General features: G+C 48.2%; 2 protein-coding genes across 5 annotated transcripts; one reads left to right on the top strand and one right to left on the bottom strand.

The window, feature by feature from the left end:
* Nucleotides 1-7,791: 7,791 nt before the first annotated feature.
* DUSP3 (dual specificity phosphatase 3) lies at nucleotides 7,792-19,817 on the bottom strand. Of its 4 annotated transcripts, none has more exons than XM_063080508.1 (4): nucleotides 19,633-19,817; nucleotides 16,541-16,767; nucleotides 16,002-16,258; nucleotides 11,280-11,442 (listed from the first exon to the last, which is right to left on the bottom strand). In XM_063080508.1, exons 1-4 carry the CDS (start codon nucleotides 19,755-19,757, stop codon nucleotides 11,374-11,376), a joined length of 678 nt encoding a protein of 225 aa, XP_062936578.1. In that variant the 5' UTR covers nucleotides 19,758-19,817; the 3' UTR covers nucleotides 11,280-11,373. The 4 variants fall into 4 exon arrangements, with proteins under 4 accessions (XP_062936582.1, XP_062936578.1, XP_062936580.1 ...); XM_063080510.1 differs by lacking the exon at nucleotides 11,280-11,442 and adding an exon at nucleotides 12,458-13,685; XM_063080511.1 differs by lacking the exon at nucleotides 11,280-11,442 and adding an exon at nucleotides 13,694-15,634.
* Nucleotides 19,818-21,273: 1,456 nt separating this feature from the next.
* Nucleotides 21,274-24,531, top strand: CFAP97D1 (CFAP97 domain containing 1). The gene is made up of 5 exons (XM_063080278.1): nucleotides 21,274-21,397; nucleotides 22,107-22,177; nucleotides 22,439-22,557; nucleotides 23,864-23,987; nucleotides 24,484-24,531. Exons 1-5 carry the CDS (start codon nucleotides 21,274-21,276, stop codon nucleotides 24,529-24,531), a joined length of 486 nt encoding a protein of 161 aa, XP_062936348.1.
* The last annotated feature ends 819 nt before the right edge of the window (nucleotides 24,532-25,350 follow it).

Below are 25,350 nucleotides of genomic sequence, written 5' to 3'. Positions count from 1 at the left end.
GGTGCCAGCCGGAGGAGGGCACCCAACCTTCCAGTAGCACAGGCTCTGGTCCCCAGCCCAGACACATTCGCCTTTTTTAAAGCCCCCTCTGCCTCATGCCAGCCAATGAGGACAGGCTGGGGCAGGGCTGGGCCCATGCTTCCCTCAGCGCTGGGGGAGGGAAAGGGTTGTGCTCAGAGCAAGCCCTCCCCAAAGACTTCTCAAGCTCAGCAAACTTCCACATTGCTCCTGGCACTCCCAGGTGACCCGGGGGTGGGGGGTGGGGGCTTGCGAGACAGGGTCCAAGCCGGCTCTCCGGCACCTCCCATGTGCGGGTGGCTGTGGTCTTCAGATATCAAAATGAGCTCTGGCTTTTAATTGTCTGCCTCCCTGGGCTCCTTGGTCATTCTCCAAACAAGCTGGGGACCACCTTAAGGAAGAAAGCGTGCAGCTCTGAGTTCGCTACAGGGCTGAGCCCAGCTGATCCTGTCTCTCAGGCCAAATTCATTTGTCACTCCACCAACAAATGGCCTTAGGGGTGTCTGTTTGGTGGCCACAGACCCAGCCAGAGGCAGAAGGATGCCTTTTAAGAAATCCCATTGATCCCAACCCCGTGAGGCTCAGCATTGGTTATCCTGACCAAGAAAGCCTCTGTTGGCATCCTCTGGAAGGCAAGATGGAAAACTGGAAGCGTCAGCAAGGGCGCCTGCTTGGGCAGGGGGGCAGGTCCTGGGTACAAGTCACTGATGAGAGGTCACAGGCTTTGGTGATGGAGCGCAGAGAGGAAACCTCAGTCCGTGCTCCTCGGGGACCCTGCGTGCTACGACAGACACTTCTCACTCGGGCACTCACTGCTGCTTGCGGGCTGAAGTGCCAAAGGCTGTTATTTCCCTGGCCGGGCTGTGGGTGGGAGTGGACAACACAGATCCCTTTTCTTAGCAAAAGCCAAAGACAGCATTTTTAGTGCTGGCATTTTTTTTTTCCCTTGTCTCCCAGCCCATTACCGTTTTCTAAAACAGCTTTGAGTCCTATGTGGAAGACCGTATTGGTACCTCCCATGGGGTGGGTTCCATGCAGCCATCCCAGATCCAACGAGCCACAAAGAAGCCAAAAGGAATTGCTATCTCAGCCCTGGTGTAGAACAAGGGGCATGGGGAGGGGTAGGGGCATGGAGGAGGAAGGTTCACACCTGAGGTGCAAGGAAAGAGAGGAGGGTCAGCGGAAGCTTTCAGTGCAGACAGATCGTCTGAGGACGGCTCTCCCACTCCTGGCCCTGAAGGGAGGCTGGGAAGAGGGCCGTGCCCAGATCCCCTTGGTGTTTTAACCGGGCAATGAATCAGTACGCGCCCACCTGCAGAGCCCCTGCAGGACCTCTGCCACCTGCCTCAACTTGTGAGTCACCGTGTCCATCTGCGGCGGACTGTCCTTTCCGTCATCCATCACCCGACACATGAATGCGGCTGTTCTGACAGTTTTACAAGCCAGACAGAAGCCCCTGCAGGAAGGGCCCTCTCTGATACCTGCTTCCTAAGTCAGCTTCCTTCAGGGCAGACAAAAACAGCTGTGGCCATTGTTGGGGGTGGTCTGTCTCTCCCAGCAGAGCCGCTGGTGTTGTGAGAAGCTGGCCCTGCCTGCTCCCTCCCCTTGTCTGTGACCCTCCAGCCTCTTCTTCTCTTGCTCTGGAATGCGGATTGTTAACCCCATCGTGGCCAGACGACTGCCTTCTCGCCCTGGACTTCAGAGACGGCAGCTCTGATGCCTGGGTTCCTCGAGATGCAAGATTGGCGCTGGGAGCCCCACCTGCTGTTGGGAGCTGCTGGACTATCATGAAACAGAGATGGTGGGGACCCTGCTTGGGACACTTCTGCCACCTGCTGGAGACAAAGGAGAAGCCGGTGACTAGATGATGGCCAGGATCAGGATTTTATTTTTTTAATGTCTTCTCATTATTTTATTTGGAACTGAAATAATATTAAAATAAAAAGAGTCCAGTGGACTTGAACCTCTAAATGATCACCCCTCTGAATTATTGTCTTCCAACGGGATAGCCACGCTTTCCACAGAATGGCTCAGAGAGACCCCGCTGTGATGTCATCTGCTTTTTCATTTAATGTTAAGTCATTGACTGCTCTTTATTGTTACTCAGTCCACAAACTTGTCATTGTTCAGAGTTAGGCAATATTCCCCGGAGTTAAACCCCCAGGGTTTCAGCTGATTCCTGTTGTGGGAAGTTTAGGTTATTTCCAATTTTCCCCTATTCTCAGCAAGACTGCTGTGAACATCCTCGTACAAAGTAGTTTTTTAAATTGTTTTATTTTGAGATAATTGTAAATTCATATGCTCTTGTAAGAAATAATACAGAGAGATTCCCTGTACTCTTTTCCAGTTTCCTCCAATGCAAACATCTTGCAACAACATCTTATAGTACAATATCACAACCAGAACATTGATATTGACACAATCTAACAATCTTATTGGGATCTCTCCAGTTTTACCTATGCTCATTTGTGCATGTGTGTGCAGGTCTGCATGTGTATTTAGTTCTATGCAATTTTACCATATGTAGATTCACGTGTCCACCACCACAGTCAAAATAAAGGACAGCTCTGTGACCACAAGGCTGTCTCCTGTTGCCCTTTTATAACTACACCCACCTCTGTCTCTCACCCTTCCCCCCACCCCTAGCCCCTGGTAACCACTAATCTAATTTCCATTTCTATAATTTTTTCATTTCAAAAATTTTATGTAATAGAATCAGTGTGTATGTATCCTTTACGGGTTGGCTTTTTTCACTCAGCATGACTTCCTGGAGAGTTATCCAAGTTGTATGTTATCAATAATTTCTACCTTTTTAATTGCTGAGTGGTATTCCACAGAGGAGGGTTTTTTGGTTTGTTTTGTTTTTACTTTAGAGCTATTTCCATAGGTGAATATTGGGTCTAAGGGAGTGAACAGCTTGGTTGGTCTTGCTACATATCACAGGGTTGTTCCAGAAAGTCCAGCTGGGTCCTCGGTCCCACCAGCAAACATGCAGTAGTTTGCTAGGGCTGCCTTCACTAGATACCACAGACCGGGTGGCTTAAACAACACAAGTTTATTGTCTCACAGTTCTGTCAGAAGTCCAAGATCCAGATGATGGCTGGGTAGGTTCCTTCTGAGGGCTGTGAGGACGTCTCATCCACCTTCTGGTGGGTTGTTGGCAATCACTGAAGTTCCATAGCTTGCAAAAGCATCACCTTGATGTCTGCCTTCATCTTCACATGACATTCTCCCTGTGCCCAAATTTCCCCCTTTTTTTATAAGGACACTACTCATATTGGACTAGGGCCTACTCTAATGACCTCATTTTAATTAATTGCATCTGTAACAGGCCAATTTCCAAATAAGGTCACATTCCGAGATACTGGAAGTTATAATGTCAACATATGAATTTGAGTGGAACACAATTCAATCCATAAAAGCATGTTTCTCCACAAGGCTGCCAACACTGGGTTTGGATTCTTAATTTTTTTTTAGTTGAATTTAATAGTTGTACCTTAATTTCTGGAAAGACTATTTTTCCATGTGATTATTTAGAAGCTTTTGTTCCTAAAGAGTTTGTCCACTTGCCAAACATTTAATGAAGCAAGGGGGCCATGTGCTGCCCCTCCAGAAGTTCCCGTTCCTGGGTAAACATAAGTTCTTCATCCAAATAACTCCAATACCAGGTAGAAAGTGATTGGAGCCACTAAAAAAAAGGTTCAGATGCTTTTTTTTTTTTTTTTTTTAAAAAAGACTTTTTAAAGGCAGTTTTAGGTTCACATCGAAACTGAGAGAAAGCTACAGAGATACCCCACATATTCCCTGCCCCCACATATACACAGCCTCCCCCATTATCAACACCCCTGCCAGAGTGGTACATTTGGTACAGTTGATAAACTTACACGGACACATCATCGTCACCGAAAGTCCACAGTTTATATGCGGGTTCACTCTTGGTGGCGTATTTTCTATGGGTTTGGGCAAACATATAATGCCATGTATCTATTTTTATAGTATCACACAGTATTTTCACTGCCCAAAAAATCCTCTGTGTTCGGAATGGAAATCATCAAGTCGAAGGTATACCTGTTTCCCAATGTTCATCGCAGCCCTCTTTACAATAGCCAAGAGTTGGAACCAGCCCAAATGCCCATCATCGGATGAGTGGATACGGAAAATGTGGTACATCTACACAATGGAATACTACTCAGCTATAAAAACAAATGAAATACTGCCATTTGCAACAACATGGATGGACCTTGAGAGAATTATATTAAGTGAAACAAGTCAGGCACAGAAAGAGAAATACCACATGTTCTCACTTATTGGTGGGAGCTAAAAATTAATATATAAATTCACACACACACACACACACACACACACACACACACACACACACACACACAAACCGGGGGGGGGGAAGGAGATATAACAACCACAATTATTTGAAGTTGATACGATAAGCAGACAGAAAGGACATTGTTGGGGGGGAGGGGGGAGGGAGAAGGGAGGGAGGTTTTGGTGATGGGGAGCAATAATCAGCCACAATGTATATCAACAAAATAAAATTTTTAAAAAAAGAATAATAAGCCCTCAAAAAAAAAAAAAAATCCTCTGTGTTCTATTCACCTTCCCTTGCTTCCCCTAACCCCTGGCAACCACTGCTTTTTACTGTCTCCACAGCTTTGCCTTTTCCAGAATGTAATAAAGTTGGAATCATACAGTATGTAGCTATTTCAGATAGGTTTCTTTCACTTAGTAATATGCATTTAAGATTCCTCCATGGCTTTTTGTGGCTTGATAGCTCATTTCTTTTTAGCTCTGAATGATATTCCATTGTCTGGATATACCACAGTTTCTGTAGTCACCTACTAAAGAACATCTTGATTGCTCCCAAGTTTTGGCAATTATGTATAAAGCTGTTATAAACGTTTGTGTGCAGGTTTTAATGTGGATATAAGTTTTTGAATCATCTGGATAAATACCAAGAGCACGATTGCTGGATCACAGAGCAAGAGTATGTTTAGTTTTGGAAGAAACTGCCGAACTGTTTTCCAAAGTGGCTATACCATGTTGCATTACCACTGGCAATGCATGAGAGCTCCTGGTGCTCCATATCCTGACCAGATGCATTTTTTAAAAGGACAAAGTGTTACGATCCTTCTAAGGAGAGAATGATCTCTTCCCCCAGGGTGGGTCTGGGATCCTCACGGGAAGACATGGCAGTTGGACCAGACTTTGAAGGACAGGCCAACTTTGGAGAGTACCTATGCTCCTTTGATTCCTTTTTCTTTTTCTTCTTTCTTTCTTTCTTTTTTTTTTTTTTTTCTTTTTTGGAAGCTGGCCAGTATGGGAAACCGAACCCTTGACCTTGGTGTTACTGCTTTGATTCCTCGGGTTTGTAGAATCTTTGATCGGAAAGGAACCTCAAAGGTCGTCTGGTTTCATTCTCTGCTTGGTTCTTGAGGCCCCTATCCCTAACTAATGGAAACAGAACTCTCCTGATGGGCTGCAATTTTAAACACATTTTGCTCCCACAACAAAAGTGGTAAAAGGGGACTATCTGGATTTGGAGGGCAATGTCTGGTTTTAGGCAGTGGCCTGCACTGAGGGATGTCTAAATCACCCTGTCTTTATTTGTAATTGAGAACTTGTTCTCAGTAAATTTCAGGGCTTCTGCACAGCTGGAAATCTCCTACCTGTTCATTTAGCAGCTTCTGGGGGACAGCAGCACCCAAGAGCTTGTGTCACTCGCCCTTCTGCTTAGAATAGACTAACAGCTGCCCAAGCCCTAACAGGATAAAACTTCAGCTTCCTTTTGTTTGGGAAGACCAGGCCATTTGTCCCCAGCCACTCCCCAGCTGCCATACAAACTGCTACCATCCCCTCTGCCTAGAGAGAGCAGTGCAAATCCTGTGTTTGGAGAATGTCTCTCCTTCATCAGACTCTAGTTCCACCCCTCCCGCCACTCATTCTCTGGCACCTCCCTGGTACATCCTGCTTGCTGTGACCTGAGGCCAACTCACCAAGCAGGAGACCTGTCTTCCCTCACTCCTTTCTGCCTTCCTCCTTCTCAGGGTGGATGCCCAGGTGCTCCGTGCTCTAGGAACAATAAACTGGAAGATCACCTAGCTATGGGCTTCTCAGAACCCCGGATTTCCATAGAGATGTCTTATGGTTTTAAAAACATGTACATTTTGATTATTTTAAAATAAAAGCATTAATCAAATGTGTTATGCATCCACTTTTAATGAACTGGAGACCACCCATTCATTTAGTGTTGCCTCCAGGTTAACTCACTTTAGTGTAGACTTTAGGAATGGAGTCTCTGTGTATTTGAACTTCTTATAAATGGGTCATCAATTCTGAAGAACATAGCTCAGAGACTGGCTTTTTAAAAATTAGGCTAGGGCATGTCCACACCCATAAAATTACACAAACGAGCACAAGACACTCCTGTTCAGCTCTTATATTGAGATGCGGTTGACACTGTGCCACTGCAACAAGTGACAGAAATGAACAGGACACAGGCAGATAAAAATCTGCAACTGTCATTCATTTAGTCTTGTTTCAAAATTCTGTGTTCCTCAAAGCAGCCAGGACATCTAACATAAGAGTGTACAGAAATCACAGCACATCCATACGCAATGGGATGCTATGTAGCTCTTAAAATAAATGGGGTAAAACTATAAGAAACAACCAAAATATATTGTTTAAAAAGAAAAACTGCACAGAACATCTTCCATTTTGGGGGGAAAAGACCTCTGTATATACACACATGTATATGCATGTGTGTGCTTACACACGCATGGGATTTTTCTGGAAGGATATGATACTTATTAGTGGCTTTCTCTGTGGAGACGGATTAAAGGTTAGAAGAGGACACTCACTTTTCCTTATAAGCCTTTTATGTTGTTTGAATTATTACTATGAATTTATAGTATTACCTTTATACTTAAGATGTTTTTAAAATTATACAACCTAAGGATACTAGAGATGAGGGGGAGGGACGGAGGGGGTTGGGGAAGCGATAGGTCAGGTAAAGGGCATAAAGAAATATCACAATTTGTAAGAAATAATATGCTCATAATAAATAAATAAATTTAATTTTAAAAAGATGCTTATACCAGTTTTATATATTAGTGTTCTGCCTTAAGATTTTGTGTAAAAACATAAAGATTACGTTGTCAAAGAGGTTCGACAAATAGTGAGCTAGTCTAATTGCCTCATGTGACACACGGGGAATTGGGTCCTAGAGAGGCTCTTTCTCTGCACAGGCGTTTTCTGTCTGGGAGAAAAGGCACCCAACTTTCTCTGAGGTTTTTCATTCAGAGGAAAAAGGAACATGGCACTAATAGTAGAATTTAAGGTATCTGGGGCAAAGGATACATCTTGGGATTGCCCATTTTCAGGATCACTCAAATCCTAAATTGTCACCCAGTCATCTTCGTGTGAGGACATCTTGAGACTCCGGTTGTGTCACCCAGTCATCTTCGTGTGAGGACATCTTGAGACTCCGGTTGCCTGCTTTCTTAGGAACACAAATCTTAACTCCGTCCTTTGGGGCGGTCCACTCTACCCAAGGACATTTCCAACATAGGAACTTTCTGGTGCTGGAGAGATGCCCATCAAACATCTACTGCATAAATGTGATCATCACGGAACTTATAAGGCGCTGAGGAGGGCGAATTTTTAGGTGACAATTATTTTTTAAAATTATGAAAAGCAAACATAAGGCTGAGCATCAAAGCATAAAAGAAAAGTGTGATAACACAAGGACAAAAAGGAACATCATTTGTAATGTAAGACATTTATTTTGGTTACAATTTTAGTGTTTTAACAGACTTGTGATACAACAGACAGTAAAACTGACTTTTTTTCCCCTTAAACCAATTTGATACCTCCCCTTTTCTGTCCATAAAATCCGCTTTTTCATAATCAAATTACCCTAAAAGCTGGCAGAAGAGAAGAGGGAACAAAAGTCAAGCTTCCAGCCAACCTGCTCTCTCAGCTGGAGATGGCCCAATTTCCCATCAGGATAAAATCTTGACTTGGAAGGACCATCACTGTCGGTTTTTCTGTGATTCCTGACACCAGTTTTATGACAAAGAAAATTTACTGTGAGAAAAGCGCATATCTTCCTATTTATGATCAGTGCCTATTTTGATTAAAACATTAGCATCTTAACATTAACTCGTGACACAAGAGGCGCCCACATTCCCTTTCCGAACCATGCATCCTCACACGTGAAACGCAGCGCCACCTTCTGGTCATCGTATTACTTGTCACATATCTGGTAATTTCCTGGTGATACTGAATTCCAGGTGGGGTTTCTTGGAGACCCCTACCATGCCAGAGCCAAGAGAGACCTCAGAGAGCTTCTAGATGAGTCCTCTCATTTGACAGGTGGTGGTTTCTGCTCTCAAAATAACAGAATAGCAGGGAAACAGGCCAGTCTGTGGGAAGGTATACTGCTTTAAGATTGAGAAGAAAACTGTTTGGCACTCTAATTTTGCCTAGATGGGGCTCAGTTAGTGAGAGAAAGGGAGCAGGTCAGCAGAGGGGGTAAGGGCACCCTGAGTTCCCATCTCATCACTTCCCAGGGCGTGGAAAGCTGTCCAGGAACAGCTCCCACTCACGGCTGGGCACGTGCTGGCTATTACACAATAGAATTTTGTTTTCCTTAAAGAACTAGGAGTTAAATCTCATGAAGTAAATAGGGGTTTCTGGGGCTAAAGACTATCAAGAAATCCCAAGTTATCAACATAAAAGTCGTCCCAAAGTAAAGGCAGTAATTCTCCCAGTTGCCTTTTTCCCCTCATGTCCCCACAAGGAGGCCATCTTCAGGAGGTCCAAGTTAACTGGCCACACCAACTGCCGTGTTCGCCTACGTCGCTGTGGCTGTCCTGTGGGTGACGACTGCCGCCCCAGCTCCCAAGCCTTTTCCAAAAGCAAAGCAGAAAGCTCTAACTCAGGGGTGCTACGTGTCACCTGGAAGAAGAGCCACACTTTGGTTAGAACCCAATTGGGGACCCAAGCTTTTTACTTCCTTCTCCAGAGCTGGGTCAAGGGCGTGTGCAGTGCAGCTGGACACTTCTGGGGAGGTCATTTCTTGAGGAGGAGTATTGTATGAAAGAAAGAATCTAGCTCCAGAGAGCAGCAAACCTAAAATCTTGCTACAGCTTTGCCTTAAAGAGCCAGGAAACCCTGGGGGCCACGCCCTTGATGATTCTGAACTCTAGTTCCCTTCTTTTTTTTAAAAGGTAACAATACATGAATAAGCTCTACCAAATTCACTGGGTGATTGTGAGGACAGAGTTGGATTAAGTAGGGAAGCTATCTGTAAATTGTGAAGGGAGGTACACAGGGAGGTACACTTTCTCCTGGAAAAGAAGACAGATTCGAATTGTTCAGGGCTGCTGTCGTCACAGAGCAAAGGGGACCATGAATGTCCAGGCTGCGCAGCGCTGCTCCTGCTGTGATCAGAGACCCTTACACCTGGGAGTAAGGCCCTAAGATACACCTATTTCTCCCTGTCCTATCCAGAAGCTCCTGGTCACCTCCAAAAAAGGCACGTTACCCACCTTGACATGTTAACACTGCCTGAATTTAAACTGAAAACTGGATTTTAAACATTCAACAAAAGTCCCTGATATTTCTTCCACTTCAGGTAAGACTCCTTTGCAAATCCTTGCAAGTGATCCTACTATGAATTCAGGCTTCTGGGAGCTTGATACACCCACCAGAACAATGCCCCATATATATATTTGGTGTTCAAAAAAAGAGTTTAAGTTCCACAAACTTTTATCAGTCACCTATGAGCTAGGTGCCGGGGGCATGGCGGAGAACCACCTCTCTGCCCAGACTAACCCTGAAGATAAAACTGTATGGCATTTCTTCCCATAATCACAATAACATGAAGTCCTAACAAGACTGTTCAAAACAAAATTCCTATATTCCGGCCAGTGTGCACAAACGTGAATGCTAGTACATTCCAATATTATCCTTAAAAAGTCCTTAAAAAAGCTGTTTCTTTCTGTTTGTTTGCTCCACCAGCAATAAAGATCCATTTGGATGCTCCGCCATGCCTCATTTCTGTGTGGCTGATTCACTCCAGAGATCCTGCACTGGCACCACGGAGCCGCGTCAGGGCCCCCGTAAGTGGGAAGGGTGTGTGCCGGCGACCATCCAGTTGCCCACTTGTCCGTCCTCTGGCTGCATCTGGGAGAGGCACCCCCCTCCGCACACACCCACACATCCACCCGGAATTGGCCAACTTCCTCCTCCTGCTCTTGGAATAGCAACCGAGACAAAAAGCATTAGCACGAGTGCCTTGGGCTCACCAACACTATAATTCAGGACAAATCCCTTGTAATTCTCCAAATGGTGGGGTTTTTAAATAGGCTGGACTTCAACACCCTGTCTTCTAAAAAGGAAAAATAAAACCATGCCCAAAGCATCACTCTTTTAACAAGCGAAGTGGCTGAAGGAGGCCCAAGGGAAATATTCCAAAGCAGTAGATTCCGAACTCAAAGCTTTCCAAAGATTCACATTTTAAGAACTCGATGAATTTAGGAGAGTCCTCCAGGAAAATCTGATGGCCCACCCGAGGGCCTCTCTGTGCAGGCCTCTTTAATCCTAAGGAAATAACTGAAATGCAGGCTCTTCGTGGAAATTTCCATCCATTAACTGAGGGATACCCTTGACCCAGCTACAGACCCCATGACGTGCCTCCGCCTATGAGCGGGTGTGGAAGGCTGTGAGACCAGGGGGCAGATATGGTGGGGACAGAGGGGTCTGTATTTGCATAGTTCCTTTACTAGTGCTAAAGGTGCTGAGGTCGCCACTCAGGAGAGGATCCAGGGTAAGGGAAGGGAGGTCATGAGGGGCCCCTGTGGGCATCCAGGCCTTCCTTACACTTCCGCAGACCTCCTGCCCTGGGCCGTTGAGAAGCATGCATGCCACAGGCCTTCCCCCTCTGAGCCCCCATCTCAGGGAAAGGACATCATAAATTACAGGAACAGGACAACCAGGGAGCATGGACACCCTCCTCAGCAAACTTCATGTGCTCCCCAGGGGAGAAGTGGCCCTGGGCTGTGCTGGGACAGACTTGTGGGCAAGTGCCTTGTGATGCTGGGAGCAGGGTATATACTGTGTTTCCTAAACATGGTGGTTTGGGACACCCTCAACCAGGGCCTCCCCCTTGGACCTCTAGAGAAAAGGCAGTGGGGGCACTCTAGAGTTTCAATTTCCCCTCCTTGATGAGTCTGTCATTGAGCTGGCAGAGCTGGGCCAGGAAACCATCGTTGGGGCCGATCTCACGGTTCTGCCTCACGATGCTCAGGGCAGACTTGACATCCATCTTCTGACGCATCATGAGGTATGCGATGACGAGAGTTGGGGAGCGGCTGTAACCTTCACGGCAGTGGACGAGCACCCGGCCTGCAAGAGAACGGAGAGATGCGGTGAGCTGAGGACACCCGAACACACCAGGACTCTAGTCAAAACTCTTCCGTGAAATGCAAATTCAAAGCACCATGTGACACCATTGCATACCCACCAGGATGGCTAAAATAAAAAAAGATGGAAAACACAAAGCGCTGGTGGAGATGTGGAGCAATTGGAACTCCCCAGTGTGGCTGGGAGGTGGGGTGTAAATTAGTACAACCATTGTGAAAAACTGTGTGGCAGTATTCACCCAGGCAGAACACGTGCATCCCCCACAGCCCAGCAATGCCACTCCCGGGTCCATGCCCAACAGGAATGTGCACATATATTCACTAACAGACATGTCCTGGAACGTTCATAGGCAGCACTATGCATAATGGCCCTGGGAAACTCCCGAAGGCCCATCCACGGGAGAACGGGTAAACGAAAAGAATGAACAGTCTGCCACTTACCAGCCACAACTCGGGAGAAGCACACACACGAGGCATGTGACTGCACAGAGCAGGAAAGCAGGCAAAACTGATCTCTGTTGTTAGCATCCTGGACAGTGGCAGCCCTGGGAGCACACAGAGCCGGGGAGGGGACACGTCGTGGGCTCTCTGGGGTGCTGGCTGTGTTTTGCTTCTTAATCTGGGGGCTGGTACCTGGTGTGTGCAGTTCACTGAGCTACACACTCATGCCATGGGCACTTCTCTGTATGTATTTCATACTTCAATCAAAGGCAAAACATGGCAACAACCCAAGTGTCCCACAACAGGTGGATGGGAAAACAAATGGCCATGCATCCATACAATGAAACACTACTTTACAGTAAAAAGAAAAGAGTATTGATGCGTGCAATGACACAGATGAGACTCAAAATAATTGTGCTGAGTGAGAGAGACCAGACACAAGAAGAGTACATACTGTGTGATTCCATTTATATAAAATGCTACAGAACGCACTTATCTCTAGCGACAGAAAGCAGACCAATGGTTGCTTAGCAATGGGGGGGGGCAGGAGGGAGAGGTCCCAAGGGGACATGAGGAAAATTTGGGGGGTGATGGGGACGTTTACCATCTTGGCTGTGGTGATGGCTTCACAGGTGCACACGCATGTCAAAACGCATTGAACTGTGTGCTTTAAATATATGTAGTTTATTAAATGTCAATTATACCTCGACCAAGCAGTTTAAAAAATAAAAGCATGCATGGCAAGCACAAACACAAACAAAAAAGCAACCCAAGCACAAACAAAAACGCCCTCTCAAGGCTCCCCAAATAGCCCATGAGGACTTCCAAAACCGGGCCCCTCCCTCTGGCATGTTTCCCACCTTCCTTCCCTGTCCGCTCCAGCTCGCCCCTCGCCTGCAATGCCTCTTTCCCCAGGGCTTTGCTCAAAGGTCTCCTTCCCAGCAAGGCTTTTCCTGCTCAACCTCTCTAAAGCCACAAGCCACTCCCATCCTTATCCCGCCTTTTCCTTTTCCTGACTTTGGCCCCCACTCCCCTACATGCCGTGTCATCTGCCCACTGAGATGCAAGCTCCACGAGAGCAGGGATGTCGTCTGTCACCCCTGCTGCATTCCAGCATTAGATGAAGGACTGAAGGAAGGAATGATGAAGAGACAGCAGAGGCTGCTGTCAGCTAACTCCTAGCATGTCACAGGGAGGCCCTGTGAGCTGCAAGCCTTGGCTTCTCTCTACACCACCAGCTCCCCACACAGAGGTCCTTGTCACCTTCACCCTTATCACCTCCAAACTGAGCCAATCTACACTCCACCCATTAGCTAGAGGGATCTGTCCAAAATATAAAAATGACCTGTCACCATTTGCAGGGTAGAGTCCAGTCTCCAAGGTGTGGCTCCCCAGGCCATCTGTGCACAGCCTCGACACCTTCCTGTGCTTCTGCGCGCCTCTGCGCACTTGCACGTCACTCCCTCTGCCCGGGACATCCTCTCCCTCTTGGCTTCCTGGTTATGTCCTACTCATCTCTTACGACGCCATTCAAGTATTGCCTTTGCCAGAACAGGGATTTAAAACCCAAATCTTTGAAGCCATAAGAAACTGGGTTTAAATTTTAACTTGCTGGTTGTGATGGTTCAATGTGTTAACTTGGCTCATCTACAGTGCCCAGTTGCTTGGTCAAACACTAGTCTAGATGTGGCTGTGAACGTGTTCTGTAGCTGTGACGAACATCTACGATGAGCTGACTTCAAGTAAGGGGGACGCCTTTGACGATATGTGTGGGCCTTGTCCAATCTGTTGAAGACCGTAAGGAGAAAAGCTGAGGTTTCTTGGAGAAGGAATTCTGCCTCAAGAGTGTAACAAAGAAATCCTGCCTGAGTTTCCAGCCTGCTGGCCTGCCCTACAGATTTTAGACTTGCCAGCCCCAATAATCACGAGCCAATTCCTTAAGATAAGTCATATATGAGGGCATTTCAAGATGTTCATGGAAAAATAGGATTGAAAGACAAATCTTTCCATGAACTTTTCAAAGTACCCTCTTACATAAAAATAAATAAATCAATATTATATATATATGTTAAATCTCATATATATGAATATACTCTATACATGCTATTGGTTCTGTTTTTGTGGCCAATACACTGGTTATTAACTTTATGACCCCTAACCTCACGGTGCCTCAGTTTTCTCATCTGTGCTAATAGTACCCATTGCACAAGGTGGTTGGGAGATTAAAGGAGATGACACATAAAACCCCTAGGCTAGTGCCTGGCATACGTGAGCACTCAGTAAATAGTACCCAATGCTAGGAGTCCTCGGGTGGCTCCTAGGACATCCTCAACTGCAACAGTCCCAGTCCTGTGTTATTGCTGGCCATGCACAGATTTACCCTCCTCCTCCAGAGGGTGAATTCATTAAGAGCGAGGACTGTAGGGTATCGATCTTTGGATACCCTACAATCTCTAGCACATTCTAGGTGCTCAATAAATATTCGCTGGCTAACCGCGTGAATGATTACCCACTAACACCTCTACGTGGGCATTATTTGCAAGGAAATCTGCTAGCCCAGAGTCAAACACAGTCTCTTCTGCTCCCATCACCCTGCCCCAAAACACCACCCTGTTTTTCCAATGCCTCCCAAATCAGGAAGAGGGAGTCCTCCACTTGCCTGCCCTTTCACTCCCTGGCCAGTGTACCCAAAGGATTCAGAGTGGGTATGCTGGCCAGTATCCAGGGCTTCCCCTGCCACTGTCCTGGGAATGACACCCTCTGCAGAACAGCCACCTCACCAGCTGGAACATACTCAGCACACCCAGGACACACACAGCCAAATGAGGAAGGAGAAGGCTTAACCTCCCATCCTCCCAGGCCCAGCTCAGTTGCCAACTCCTCCACAAAGCCTCCCTTGATCTTCCCAGCTAGAAGTGACCGCCTCCCTCCTCTGCGCACCCCCAGCCATCCCACTCAGCTCTTTTAGTGATGGGCCCCTGGGTCCCCTCGGCCCTGCAGTGTTGGAGGTCAGTGCGTTTCTGCTGACTCACTTGGCCAATCTTAGAAGCATGTATACCTGGCATCAGAGACCCTGGAATTCATTGGTGATGTTTTCAGTAATCACTTGCAAGGTACCTACTATATGCCTGATTCTATGTCAGGCGCTGGGCAGACAGACAAGGGACACGGTAGACCCAGCCCAAGGCCAGGCTTCATGGAAGAGAGGACAGTATGCCCAGTGCTAAAGCTCAAGGTAGAGGTTGCCAGAGGACAGGGTAGGGAGAGGCAGAGAGAAGTTTCCAAACTGAAAACCCAGACCACCTGGAGGTCACAAAATGCCAGGGGATATTCCTAATTGTTTGCAAACAGGAAACAAAGTCAGGGAACTCCAAGTTCCCTGAAGGGATGACACATCAATAGTATATGAGAAGAGCAAAATCCATCCCTTTAACTGGCCCCCTCTTTTTTCATCTATACAGGGTGAGGAGCTCAATACAGCTGGAATACATGGGCGTAGACGGGGTGGGGGTTGACAGTGACTGTGAAGGATCATGAAGGGCCCGATAATAAAGTCAGCAGGTTCCCTAGTCAATAAAACTTCTTTCCTGAGCCCTGAACGTGTGACATCCAGTGGTCTAGTAAACTCTGTTTCCTGAAAACCATTCCGGTGGAGAGGTTGCTGGGCCCAAGGAGCATCCGTGTAGCAGAGACAAGGGTGATCACATCTCCTGGGGTCACCACTCCTGGGAAGGCTGTGGAGGGTGGGGAGGGACGAAGCGGTAAAGGGAGGAGCTAAGAGAAAAGCAGCTAATAGCAGAGAGGGCAAGTGGCCCAGCCTGCTCAGCGGAGGTCTGCCCTGAGGCCTTCTAGGGTTTCCTGCGGGAAAGCCTTGTCTGACCGCCGCACCTCGCAGCTCCCCTTCACTCATACCTTATGTCTGGGGCGTGCAGGAAGCATTTAAAAAGTGTCTGGAAGATTTGGCCTGGGGGCTGTAATTCACTGACCCCCAGCCTACGCCAATCATGGCCACCCCAGTCCCCCCGCCGGGTATTCATGTGAACACCCAGCCAGTGAGATGTGAGAGGAACTTCACTGGGAGATTTCTGGGGAACATCTTACTTGCTCGTAAAAAAAAAGAGAAACGTGAAGAAGAGGTGGCTGCCTCATCTGCTGCACTGTGTTCTGTCGGGATGCGGTGATCGGATCCCATCTTGGGACCACGAGAAGAGTACCCAACACTGAGGGTGGCAGAAGAAAGTGGGGGACAGAACTTGGCCCACTGAGCTGCTGAGTCAACCAGGCCTGGTGCTTCTTCACCCCAAGACTTCTTATCACGGGCAATAACAAATCTTCCTCATTACTAAAGCTGTTCGAATCTGGAGGAAGAGGTGGGGAGATAAGCAGCTGGGAACCAACCCTCAGCCAAAGTCAAATCAAACGCCAGGACCCCGGGGACGTGATTGTGTAAAGGAGTTACAGATCTTGTGTAATGTGGGGACGTGTGACAAGCAAGCAGAGAGAGACCTAAAGCTCTCAGACATTCACCACAGCAGATGAGAAACAAGAGGGTTTCCAAGGGACCTGCTGTGGGCCTGTTTCCTAGAAGGACAGTCTAGTCAAAGCTGCCTCCCATTTCTTCCTGGGTGCAGGTCCCTTACCGTTCTTTTGAGCCAAGGCCTGGTCAATGAAGTCTGCAGCCCTTTCAAAGTATGCGCTGAGGTTGAACTCCTGCGTGTCATTGGCCTTGATGCCCAGGTAGGTGATGCCGGAGTCCTTGTAGAAGTTGGCATTCGTGTTGACGTGCATGAAGGACCTGCCCTCGGCGGCATTCAGTACATGGGTGATGCCCAGTTTCTGCAGCTTGGGGATGTCCTGAGCCACAGACCTGAATGAGAACCAGTGGTAGGGAATGATAAACTGACACACTGGCAGCAGGGAGAGAAGATGGGGAGGAATCTAAGCCTCTTGGCAAAGCAAGCAACCCCTCCGTGCTCTGGCCCCTCCTGGTTTCCCCGGGCCTCACCTTGTGACCTCTCCTCCAACTCCAGCCATATCTAATTACCAGCAGCTTCCCCAAATAGACTGGTGGTTTCACACCCATGCTGTCCCCTCTGCCTGGAACGCCCTTCACCACCTTCTCTGCAGACAGCACCCTCTCATCTTTTACCACCCTCTGCAATATTTCCTCATCTCCCCTCCACTCCATCTGGCATTTTGCTCCCTCTACTGTGGTGATGCTACAGTCAAGTTGTTAAAAATGGGCTCCAGAGCCAGACTGCCTCGGTCTGAATCCAGCCCAGCCACTTACCAACCAGGCAACCATTAGCAAGTCACTTAACCTTTCTGTGCCTCAGTTTCCCTCTCTGTAAAATGGGGATGACAACAGTGCCCACTCCCTGGGGTTGTCATGAGTGTTAAAAGAGCTATTCGGTGGATGGAGCCTGACACCGTGACGGTAAGTGCTACTATTCTAACACTCGATTGTTCTTTGTTAGATGTCCAGGCTGCTCCTTCAGGGAAGAATCACGTCTCCTTCAGGTCTGTTTCCCCAGCACCTGCTATGGTACCTGGTACCATACGATGCTGCATAAATACGTGCTGAATGAGAGGAGAATGAAATCGTCAAATGCAAGGCAGCCCCCTCCGAGCCCCCCAGAGGGGCCCTTCCTACCACACTTCACTAGCCACATTTCTGAAGCTCTCTTGCAGGAGTGAACACCCGGGGAGCAAGTGGCCCCGACAGAACCATGGGAATTACAGAACGCTTGATCTGAATGGTAAAAGGGCCCCTTTATTTCATCTCACAACAACAGCCCAGTTCAAACAGCAGTCTACACGTCTCCTACACAATCTCGTTTGCCCGTGATGGCAGCCCCATGAGAAGGAAGGACGGCAATATCCCCGCTCCACAGAGCTTCAACTCTGGCCTGACAGGACAGGTGAAGGGCTGCGCTCATGCTCACGTGGCTGCTCATCAGGAGCCGGGAGGAGACCTCCTGTCTCCTGACATCCAGCCCCGCTCTGGCTTCCACTCACTGTGCCTCTCAGGCCCACATCAACTGCAAAACCCTGAGACCTGGAAAACGTGGCTCACACAGGCTCCATTTCTGCCTTATGAGGACATGGCTGGTGCCCTAATTCTGTTACAGGGTTCCCGAAGGGTGGGGAGATCCATATCTTCCTGGCACTAGGTGCTCAGATGATCCTCCCTGTGGAGCACCCCCGAAGTCCCTGGCCAAGTCAGAGTCAGATTTGCTTAGAGGGCAAGGGACGTGTTTTCTATGGTGGCCATCAGCACTTGCCACTGTGGCTACCACCAGGAATTCACAACCTCAGTTTCCACTTGGAAAGTGGTGACAACGGAATGTGCAAAAGTGCCCAAGCAAGGAGGGTTCCGGAGGCTACCAAGGCCCGCACACTGCTTGCATAGCTGAGGGGGTGGAAAGGGTATCCCCTGAACTTTGCAATTGCTGGGGCGTTTGGCTGAGACTGGGGGACTCCATTTTAGTTATTCCCGCTCACAACACTGCACAAGACTGTAAAGCAGTGGCTGACAGAACACTTTGCAGAGCCACTCCCATTTACCTCCTTTCTAATACTAATACGACATTCAACAAATTTGCCATTATTATTACTGTCACTATTATGAATGAAGGTTGTACAGCACCTGTCACACAGTAGGTGCTTAATCTGGTGAATGAATGATGGAATGGGGATCTGCCTGCATGAGGCTAGGACCTGCCTTAGGGACCCCTTCTAGCTCCATGAGGACCCCCACTTCTGTGGCAGTCCTTGGCAGGTTAAGCAGCAGGTCCTATCCTAGAGGAGGACGGGGGATAGAGACACGAACAGGACACGGACTCTGTCCTCTCTGCCCTGGGCCACCGTTTTCCTCCTGTGTAAAATGAGAGGAAGGGTTAGTTCCTGGTTTTCAACATGCGGTCCCTGGACTGGGCCACTGAGCTCAGGACTTTGGTAACTGGGTCCTCAGAGTTTCATGGAAATCCAACCTGAGCCTTACCAAGCCTGTACAGGCGCGCTGACCTATCCTTTCTTTTGGCTGGTGTTTCAGCACCTCTCAGAATGGTTAACACTGGTTCTCTTCCGCTGCTGAGCTTTCTTACCAGGAGTTTGACTAATAGCAAATGGGAAAGTCAATTTGGTAAGAGGAACTAGTAAGTCCTAAATAATAAATGCATTTCCTGGCGGTGAGAAGGTAGGGAGGCTTTTCTAGGTGACGGCTCAGGTCCCCAGGGGGCTTATCGTTGGACGGTTCTAGAGTCCCACGTAAATCAAACCCCGTCTAGAAGGCGGAAGAAGGGGCCAGGAAAACAGGACCCCCCTCTCTGGACTCCCTCTTGCAGGGTCTTCCGATTCCCTGATCTGGGCCTGCCGGGGCCGGGAAAGTTCCACGCCCGGCTTGTGACGTCAGCCCGTTGCCATGGCAGCGAAGGCAGACATTCCGCGGTGACCTCACTGCAGAACCAGGCAGCTGTCACATGACACGCGGCCAGGAGACCGGCCGGGTGACCGAGGGCCACCTGTTAGGTGAACACGGTAGCCCCGACCCCTCCCAAGGCCCAGCCCCAAGCGGGTGGCGGCCGAGGGCCGGGCGCCCCCGGACCCCGTGCACCCCGCGACCCGGAAGGAGCGCGCGGGGCCAGGCCGGGGTCCAGCCCCTCGGCTCCCCGCGCGGGGGTGGGCGTCGATTCCAGCCCGCGGGTGGGCGCGGCGGGCCGGGGGCACTCACGCGTTGCCCACGTAGATCCTCGGGGTGACCTCGTTGCAGGGCTGGCTCGGGAGGCTGTAGCAGCCGCTGCCGTCCGAGAGCAGGTCGTTGAGGTCCTGCACCGAGAGCTCCAGCGGGCCCGACATGGCGGCGGCGGCGGGCCCTGCACGCCGGGCCGGAAGCGAGCGAGGGGCAGCGCGGCCGGGGCAGCTGGGCGGGGGCTCGCGAGCCGGGCCCGCCCCGCCCTGCCCCGGAGGCGGGCCCGCGGGGCCGGGGAGCGGCGGAGCGGCGGGCGCCGCCACGTGGGCGCCACCCCGGGCGGAAGTGCCGCCGCTGCTGGGTTTCGGGGTCCCGTCCCTACGTCTTTGGGAACTGAGAAAGGCAGTGACTTCCCTGGACCAAATGCAGCGCGCCATAAATGCTTCTTTTGACTGGGGTACACTCGGGGGTCGCTTAGTGTTTTCGGGATTACAGGGACAGCCGGGTTCCGCTTGTGAGCCCAAGTCCCCCCGCTGCGGACCGGCAACGCTGGGACCACCGGGGCGCTCGTCAGACACACAGTGTCCGCCCCAGCCCAGACCTGCTGAGTCACCACGTACACATGTTACAGGCACCTACGGAGGTTGAAGCCTAAGCAGCCCTACGCCAGGGCACATCTGCCCTCAACACTCATTGCCAGCATCGAGCCTAAACGCCTGGGCTCTGTGCTGCCGGGCGTGGGATTCTGACCCTGGGGAGTCACCTAACCTCTCTGAGCCCGTTTGCTTGCGGGGCGGGGGGGGGGCGGTGTAATAATAATAGTACCTAACTCCTAGGGCTGCTGGAAAGATGAAACGTGACATTTAAGGAAAGCGCCCGGCACTTCATAGTGAGCCCTCAATCAGTGTTAGTCCTTCCTACCTCCATCAGCAAACGAGTTGAGCACCCACTAGGTTTTACACCCTGTGCTAGTGTGCAGATAAATCAAACTCCTTTGCAGCCCTTCCTGTAGTAGCTGGAGCCCACTATGAGGGACACGATGTCAGCAACTCAGCATTTCCTGGGTTCCCGTTAAGTACAAAAGACACAGTCTCTGTCCTGGAAGAAAGCTGCCCTCTCCCACTGCCGTGAAAAATGCAGTTCGCTTGCCCAAAAGAGCAAATATGGTCCCCAGAACTCAGGAAACCCACATCCCGAGCTCAGCTTCTGCCACCAACTTGGTTCTTGAGCGATCGCTGCTGCTTTGGACTTCAGTTTCCTCATCCGCAAAATGAAGGAACTGGATCAGGTTGTCCTTAAGATCATCTTTCAGCTCCCCAGAAAGCTTGTGGTCTTGCACCTGGAGGGAAACCATTGCAGTAAAGATTACTTAGCCTATAGCCCAAGATATGCAACCAGGGCTGGAATATCTCTATCCCCCACCCTCACCCCTCCCAGCCACCACTCCTTTTCCTCCTGGCGGGGTTTGCAGTATTGGCATTCCAGGCAGATGGGAAAGCTTGACTTGGGCCTAGGTTAGCACTTAAGCCCAGAGACAGCCAGGCATTCTCTGTTGCTCCTACTCCTTTCCTGAGACCTGTCCCTGATGTCATAACTGGGTAACTATGACAACCTGTCATAGGGACCTCTAAGCACTTACAGAGGAGCCTGGGTGCCTCATTTCTGAAGTGAGACTAGGAAGAGATGAACAGTTCCCTGGAATATCTGGCCTACCCTGTTATCGTCTCTAATCACAGACAAAGCACAACCTTCAAGAAGAAACTTGACTTTGGCTACTACCTATTACACAAGAATAGAATACAAATAGGTATGTGGGCAGTTTGAGCTGGACACTGTTAACAGAGGTTCTGGAAGGGTCCACCATAGAGATATTGACAGCAAACCAGCCCAGTACATGGCTTTGGGATGATAGGGCCTTATCTGCTGAGTTTGGTTAAGAAGACATTAGCACCAGTAACAAAATTTCTATTCTATCGGGGAGTTCATTTGATGGAACACTCACTTTAAACTCTTCAAAGCCAAAGTAAATTAGAAAGAGGATAGGGGTCAGCCCCGTGGCTCACTCGGGAGAGTGCGGTGCTGGTAGCACCAAGGCCGCAGGTTCAGATCCTATATAGGGATGGCCAGTGCACTCACTGGCTGGGCGTGGTGCAGACGACACCGTGCCGAAGGTCGTGATCCCCTTACCAGTCAAAAAAAAAAAAGAGGATCGGACTTCAGTATCCAACAGACAGGTTAGTAATATTGGCAACGGGTGGGAGAGGCCCTTTCGTTGGATTAAAAGAGTATTTATCTCTGTAAATTTCTTTCTAGCCCTCACCATTCTTTCATTTCTGCTCAAAGCTCTTCAGAGATATCCATTTGAGAAATTAAACCAAACTAAAATTGCTGAACCAGATTAAGGTCATAACTCAAAATCATCATTAGCCAGGGTCATCATCTAGCATGTGAGTAGGTTCCCTGAGGCTATTAGGATTTCTGTGATATAATATTTCTCTTTTGTCCCTCTTCTCTAGCGAAGGCTACTGTTGATACCAAACCTCCAGTGGCGCACAAACATCATATTTTGAAATTGAGCAAACTACAGGTATTTGTTCTTGTCATCTGCAGATGTATTGTAATGATTTTCAGCTGTGTCCTAAAGAGGTCCAATTTCCCAGATCTTTCTATTTAACACTCCTCCTCCCCGTACACGTCACCCGCAGTTTCCTAAGCTGTGCTCCCAGTCTCCACGGTAGCCTTCAATGTGCCACTTTCCCCACAATCCCAAGGAGAGCGATGCTAAGCCGTCGGGTGTTGAAGCAGTGTAGCAATGATGTCACCATGGTGGGGTGCGGTTTCTTTCCAGGGTGAACAAAAGAGAATTGACAAAATCGAATATGAAAATAAGCAACTGTGCCAGAAAATCGCGAATGCCCATCGTGGCCCTGCCAGGGTGGACTGCTGGAACGAGTACTTATCCAAGAGGTAGTGCTCTTTCTCTTCATTTCATTTTTAGAAAGTCAAAATTGACCTTCCCATTGGGTTTTAGTGTGAGGTTCTCTCAAACCAGAGGAGTACTTAGGAGAAGTTATCGTGACAGATAACCAATGAGACCATGTTGAGGAGAACGAAAACTTCAAAAATGGGGACCTTTCTCTAGCATCAGAAAGCTTTTATTTCATCTAAGAGACTTCTCAGAGTCCTACTCAGTTTGTCACAAGAAAGCACTGTCTCAGTTGTTCAGAGTACTGTAAAAAAATACCACGAACTGGTAGCTTATAAACAACAGAAATTTATTTTTTGCAGTACTGGAGGCTGGGCAGTCCAAAGGTCAAGGCGCCAGCAAATTCAGTGTCTGGCAAGGGCCTGCATCCTGCTTCATAGACAGCCGTCTTTTCACTGTAACCTTGTGTGGCAGAAGGGACAAAGAGTTTCTCCCAGACTTCTTTTATAAGGGTACTAATCACACAAGGGTGTCCTTATCACCTCCCAAAGACCCTACCTCCTAAAACCAACGTTTTGGGAGTTAGGATTTGAACACATGAATTTGGGGAAGATATAGACACTCAGACCACAGCACCATAGCTGGGACTATGACATGACATTCCTAAAATCAGTTCCACAAATATTTCCTGAGCAACTACTACGTGTGAGGCATCAGGAATACAGAGATGAAATGCGACATGTATTTCCTAACCTCAAAGAACTCAAGGTCTGGCAGGGGAGACATTTATGTAAATAATAACACTGTAATGTGGTCAGGGCTATAAAAGAACTGTATACAAGGGAAAGAATTTGGTGGTGTGTGTGTGTGTGTGTGTGTGTGTGTGTGTGTGCGCGCGCGCGTGCGTGCGTACGGGACAGTGTCAAGACACCTTTCTTATATCCTGGTATATCTCAAACTAAGTTGAAAGCTGAGGGGAGTGAGGTGAACCAAAACTTGTCACCAGCCATTTATGATTAATCCATAGGAAGACCTCATCACATAAACCGCAGGTTCTCAGTCTTGGTTTCACATTATAATCCTTGGGGAACTTTTACAAAATGCTGATGTCCAAGCTTTACCCTAGCCCAATAAAGTGGAATCTTTTGCTTTACTGAAGAAAGCACAATGCTTTGCAGGTTTCTCAGAGTGCAATGTGGTTCAACAGGCATGCCTTAGGGGCCTCAGAGCTCAAAGGGACAGTTTACTCCCTGCACGTAGGCAGCCTGGCGTTTATGACATCATGACTTCATCTCCTCCCCCAAACCAATTTCTTCTTCACCCATCTCGGGATTTTGTGTTTTTCAGCTTAAACAGAGAAACAAGGAACCGCGAGCTAGTGAGAATCACCATGGAAAACCAGGGTATTCTGAAGAGGCTTGGTGATCACAAACCCCACTATGACCACAGGGCATCCGAGATAGACTGGCAGGCAAGTGGGCACTCATTACATTTCCAGGAGCACACAGATTTTGTCTGTATTCATCCTAAAGAGAGTCTCAGAAAGACCCCCTAAACAGCTAGGGCCAGATCCTGTGAAATGCAACAATCGTTAAAAGAAAAACCACTCAAAGCAGACAGAGCTAATAGGCACATCAATCATCTAAAGACATCTTGGTAGAAAAGCTATTATGTGTGTCAGTTTCAGAAAATAGCTGGTAGCATCTCCCTCATCCCTAAACTCAGTAAAAAAGGCTCAACGTACAAGGATGAAAGGTATACAATTCAGTATATGGTTGACTTGCTTGGTATAGGAATGACCCTTCAAAGAGAAATTTTTTTTAAAAAGCCATCTGTACTGTTTTTTAAAAACCTCTGCTCCCTGGCTCCTTGGTCTGTAAACCTTTTCTAAGCCACCCTTAGGACTTAGAACTTTGACTGTAGCACCCTGACATTGACATAAACCTTTCTGATTTTTTTCCTTCAAGAATTCAAGGCGCTACATCAGAAATACAACAAGATACCTTCTCTCCTGAGATGAATAGGTATGGCTCTTTACTATACAAAATTGTGATCACAGTTGACACCAAAGCCCTAAAAATCCCATAAATGCCAAAGGAGGGGCCCAGTGAAGGAGATGAATTTTGCTCTTCTCATATAATATTGATTGGTCATCCATTCATGACTCCTAGAGCTCTCTGACTTTGTTTCTCCATACAAGTAGGAAATCACATTGTCTTTTGTCATCATCAGCTTTGACACTTTATGAAAGTCTAAGGGGAAGTGATTTGTTCCAATAAAACATGAACAGGAGGCCTCATGGCTTTAAAGTTGTGCCAAAGTTATATTTCAAGTCTCTGTCACTATTCAAAAGTACTTTCATGCTGGCATTTTGTATCATTTAACATTATTGGTAAGGACTAAGTCGTCCCCCCTCCCCCTCCAAGGGAGAAGGATAAATGGACACCCAGGCTTTCCAAAGAATAGTTCCTATAATTGATGTGTCTCCCTCTCTTTTCCCCACTGAATACAAGGTTACTCACCATGGAAAATGATACAAGAGAAGGCCCTAAGATTTCTTAGCTGCTTAGAATCTCAGGACACTCCTGAGTGGCTGAATGCTCAATCTTAGGATGCTACAATAAAGCTTGGAAAATAAAATGAGTAAGTTACATTTAAGGGATCCGAGGGCTTTCAGTCCTGACCCCAAACTGGGGCAGGCAAAAGGAAAGATGCAGTGAGCTTTTTTATTTGGGGCTATGAAAAAAAAGTTTGTGTGTGCGTGTGCGTGAGACAGAGACGAGAGAGAGAGAGAGAGAGAGAGAGAGAGAGAGAGAGAGAGAGAGATCTGAGAA

This window comes from Cynocephalus volans, chromosome 16 (genome assembly GCF_027409185.1).
Source record: "Cynocephalus volans isolate mCynVol1 chromosome 16, mCynVol1.pri, whole genome shotgun sequence".
NCBI lineage: Eukaryota > Metazoa > Chordata > Mammalia > Dermoptera > Cynocephalidae > Cynocephalus > Cynocephalus volans.
This window is presented reverse-complemented; position numbering and strand designations above follow the sequence as displayed.